This window comes from Arachis ipaensis, chromosome B10, assembly GCF_000816755.2.
Source record: "Arachis ipaensis cultivar K30076 chromosome B10, Araip1.1, whole genome shotgun sequence".
In the NCBI taxonomy this organism is placed as follows: Eukaryota; Viridiplantae; Streptophyta; class Magnoliopsida; order Fabales; family Fabaceae; genus Arachis; species Arachis ipaensis.
This window is the reverse complement of record NC_029794.2, coordinates 44,020,833-44,025,249: the sequence shown is the minus strand read 5'-3', so window position 1 is coordinate 44,025,249 and position 4,417 is coordinate 44,020,833. Positions and strand designations below refer to the sequence as shown.

Here is a 4,417-nt window from a genome sequence, read left to right as displayed (position 1 = left end):
TTCTTCTCCCTTCCTCCCCCCTTTTCATTTCATGATTTATTAAACAGAAGGACTAACAAAAGTTTCTTTGTATCTATGAACACTTGGAAACTCTACAAAGAAACTTTTGTTACTCACTTAGTCCTACTCTCAAGTTCTTGGATTTGAAAGCTTTGTGCTAAATCATGCAGTGCTTCGAAATGGACTTGTACCATATATTTTATCTTTTATCCCCTATTCTAATGTAAACTGAACTATAGTCATTGTGTGATTCACCTTGTATGGAACATGGAATTCTATTCACCTTGTACCATATATTTTATCTTTTATCTTTTTTACCTATCTGAATGAATAAGAATGATTTAATACTGTGTTTCCATTTCACTCAGTATCAAGGAGAAAAAGGTTGGACGCCATCAAACTACCCTGGACTGTGTGACAGGCTCTTGGCAAAGAGCCAAACAGTGGTATGTAGCAATAGAAGAGTGCCGTACTTGTTGGCTACTATTAATTATTGTTGTTTATTATTTTTAATTTTCTTATCTCACTTTATTCGTGTGTTTCACGAGATTTAATGAAGTTCATAGATTGACCTCCAATAAGATTTATACAATAATACACTGAATACCCTTATTTTGTAAAATATCAAATATAACTCTATACATCCCTGTAAATATAATACTCCTCCCGTACGAAGTTTGGTGTATTTATATGTTTCCTAAGTTGTTCATCTTATGGTTATACATAATTCCCATTTTTAGGCTGGCTTTTTCCTGGTGCAATATAGTCACTTGTGGCAGGAACATCTTGATAAGCTATTTAATCTCTACTCTAAGGGAAATTTGAAGGTAATTTTTGTTATACCTTTTATATATGAATTTAATTTTGATCCATTGTTAGTGTAAAATAGTTTTATACGTGCATCCAATTACGTAATGTTACGTCACAAAAAAATAATTACCTTTTACATTGACCGCGTGAACAGTCATCCAAAAGAACGGATGTGATTGGACAATTGTGTAAAACATTTTACATTATTAGTGCATTAAAATTAAACTCTTCATATATATGTATATGATATTATTTCATCTTGGATTTTCTAGTTGTTACCCTTCCAGCAAGAGATGCTTAACTTTTCTGATTTTTTTTCACATAGGTTTCTATTGATCCAAAGAGATTTCTAGGCGTGCATTCTGTTGTAGATGCTGTGGAGTATCTCCACTCAGGCAAAAGTGTTGGGAAGGTATTTATTTACTTTGTTAAGAAACAGTTTTTTTGTTTTTTGTTTTTTTTTTTCTCTATTCTATAACTTTCTAACGATACAAGTTATCTAGGTGGTTGTGTGTGTGGACCCAACCTTCCAGAAGCAAGTGGCCAAATTATGAGTACACATTTTAAGTGACGTCTCTCATAGTTGGGATATTCAGCAGTTTTCAATGCATAAAGGAGAGCTCGAGTTTGCAGCTCCTGTTAACATTATAGTGGAATGTTATTGATATAGTTCAAATAAAAAAGATTTTGGTGATTACAGTTTTCACTGTTTACTATTTTTCGAGTCAATTACATTAAAGATGGAATGTTACTAATCATGTGACATATATGAAAAGTTTAAAGTGCTGTAAATGAATTGATGTATAAGAACTTTAGAAGACCAAATGGGTCTTAAAGTTATTTCATCTTTTTCGAATGACTTTTTTTTTAGAAGGTCGATTGATCAAATTTGCCTGTTAAATACAAGTCGTTTTAATACCAAATATATATATAAGTTGCTTGTCATTTATAATTTTTTTTTTAATTTTCATCACATTTTAAAATTATTTGTAAACTTATTTGTCATTCGTATTTTTTTATGCATCATTTTGTATCATAGCAAAATTATTAAGAGCTTTATTAAAAATTATTGAAAAAATGTTTTTTTTTCACATTTTATATATTGAATGCATAAAATTTTTTATAATTTTTTTATTAAAATGTTATTATGCCGGTGGTGCTCATAGTGGTATCTAAATATCTCATATGAATATCAAAATGACGAGATGTAATGGGAGAAGAACATTAATAAATAAGCCCCTATAGCTCAGTGGTAGAGCGTCAGTCTTGTAAACTGAAGGTCTGTAGTTCGATCCTGCATGGGGGCAAATTTTAACAAATAGTTGCAGGATCATATTTTTAACAATGGTTATTTGAACGTTGTCTCATTTAAATATGGATTTAGCTCATAAATTAATTTTTTTCAAAAAATATTTTTATTTAATAATTTCCACTCTCTTCAAAAATAATAATTATACTTTTCCTTTGATATTCTAGGCATCGAATGGATGAACCTGATCTTATCTTTGACGGATAATGATGACTCTGATGAATACGTAGAAGAATTAAAACATGAAAAGACAAACAAGAGTAAGTGGAAGTGTGGCACACAATACAAGTCACAACATATCGTAGAATATTTGGTTGTCTATTAGGCCCCACGTCAATGACTATGTCCAAACAAGAATAATTCTTCATCTTCTGTTTGCAAATGGTGGCTTTTTGTTATAAAATAACTAAATAAATAAATAAGAAAGAGGTAATAAATATAAAATAAAAAAAATATAATTAGATAGTTTTAGTAGTAATATTTATTAGAATTATTATATTAATATAATAGATATAATTATGTATTAAATAATATTAAAATAAAGTATATAAGAGAGAATAGTATAAAAGAGAAAGAGAGAAGAATATTATATTTTTATTGTTGTTATTGTATATGTTACGTGAGGATATGCTTTTTATATATACATACAAAATTCAAACATTCAACCTTCATTAATTCTCAATTTGTATTGAGAAGTTAAGTTTTGAAAAGCTCAACCGTCCAATTGATAAATGGGCATTCATTTCATCTTTATCACAACACTCTCCCTTGGATGTCCATTTAGGATAATTGCCTCGTTAAAACCTTACTAAAGAAAAACACAGTGGGAAAAAACTTTAGTGAAGGAAAAAAAATACAATATCCTTTGTAATGGGGGCTGCCTCATTAAAAACCTTGTCAAGAAAAATCCAATGGGAAAAAAACCTGACCAAGAAAAAAAGAGTACAGTCTCCCCCTCTTGCCCACATCATTTAATGTCTCGAAATCGGCGCATCCCAATCTCATGTACCAATCTTTCAAATGAGGATTTTGGGAGTGACTTTGTGAATAAATCTGCCAGATTGTCACTTGAGCGGATCTGTTGGACATCAATTGTTCCTTGATTTTAAAGATCATGAGTGAAGAAGAATTTACGAGAAATATGCTTTGTTCTATCACCTTTAATGTATCCACCTTTAAGTTGAGCAATGCATGCTGTATTATCTGCAAACAGAATAGTTGGAGCTATCTTATGATCAATCAGTCCACATGATGACAGAATATATTGGATCAAACTCCTGAGCCAAAAACACTCGCGACTTGCTTCATGAATCGCTAGTATTTCGGCATGATTAGAGGATGTTGCAGCAATCGTCTGTTTTGTGGACCTCCATGATATAGCAGTACCACCATATGTGAACAGGTATTCTGTTTGAGATCTCCCTTTATGTGGATCAGACAAGTATCCAGCATCTGCATAGCCAACTAATTGGGACTTGGATCCATAGGGATAAAACAATTACATATCAACCGTTCCATGAAGATATCGAAATATTTGTTTGATTCCACTCCAATGTCCTCTGGTTGGAGAGGAACTATATCTTGCTAGTAGGTTCACAGCAAATGATATATCGGGTCGTGTATTATTAGCAAGATACATTAGCGCTCCAATGGCACTAAGATATGGTACTTCTGGACTAAGGATATCTTCATTTTCTTTTTTAGGACGGAATTGATCCTTTTTCACATCCAAAGATCTTACGATCATTAGGGTACTCAAGGAATGTGACTTATCCATATAAAATCTTTTCAAGATCTTCTCTGTGTATGTTGTTTGATGAATAAAGATCCCATTTTTTGTATGCTCGATCTGCAGGCCGAGACAAAATTTAGTCTTTCCAAGATCTTTCATCTCAAACTCTTCCTTTAGAGTTTTTATAATTGTTGGAATCTCTTCAGGAGTTCCAATGATATTTAAATCATCAACGTACACAGCAATTATAATGAATCCAGATGCAGATTTCTTTATGAAAACACATGGACAAATATCATAATTCTTGAATCCATTTTTGGCCAGATACTCAGTAAGACGATTATACCACATTCGTCCAAATTGCTTTAGACCGTATAAAGATCTTTGCAATTTAACTGAGTATAACCCCTGTGAATATTCATTGGATGGTTTAGATATCTTTAGCCCTTCAAGGACTTTCATATAGATATCCCAATCTAATGAGCCGTATAAATAGGCTGTTACCACATCCATTAAATGCATATGCAGTTTATGATATGCAGATAAACTGACCAAATAATGCAATG

At 31.7% G+C, this 4,417-nt stretch overlaps 1 protein-coding gene and 1 non-coding gene across 3 annotated transcripts in view; both read left to right on the top strand.

The window, feature by feature from the left end:
- LOC107622880 (prostaglandin reductase-3) overlaps positions 1–1,666 on the top strand; it is a 9,471-nt gene extending 7,805 nt beyond the window's left edge. For both annotated transcript variants that reach the window (XM_016324940.2, XM_016324941.2), the window contains exons 15-18: positions 361–446; positions 741–827; positions 1,136–1,222; positions 1,314–1,666. In XM_016324940.2, coding sequence (XP_016180426.1) covers positions 361–446; positions 741–827; positions 1,136–1,222; positions 1,314–1,364 — 311 coding nt within the window. In that variant the 3' untranslated portion in view covers positions 1,365–1,666. The remainder of the gene's footprint in view (positions 1–360; positions 447–740; positions 828–1,135; positions 1,223–1,313) is intronic.
- Positions 2,046–2,117, top strand: TRNAT-UGU. The gene has a single exon. It is a non-coding gene; the product is annotated as a tRNA-Thr (tRNA).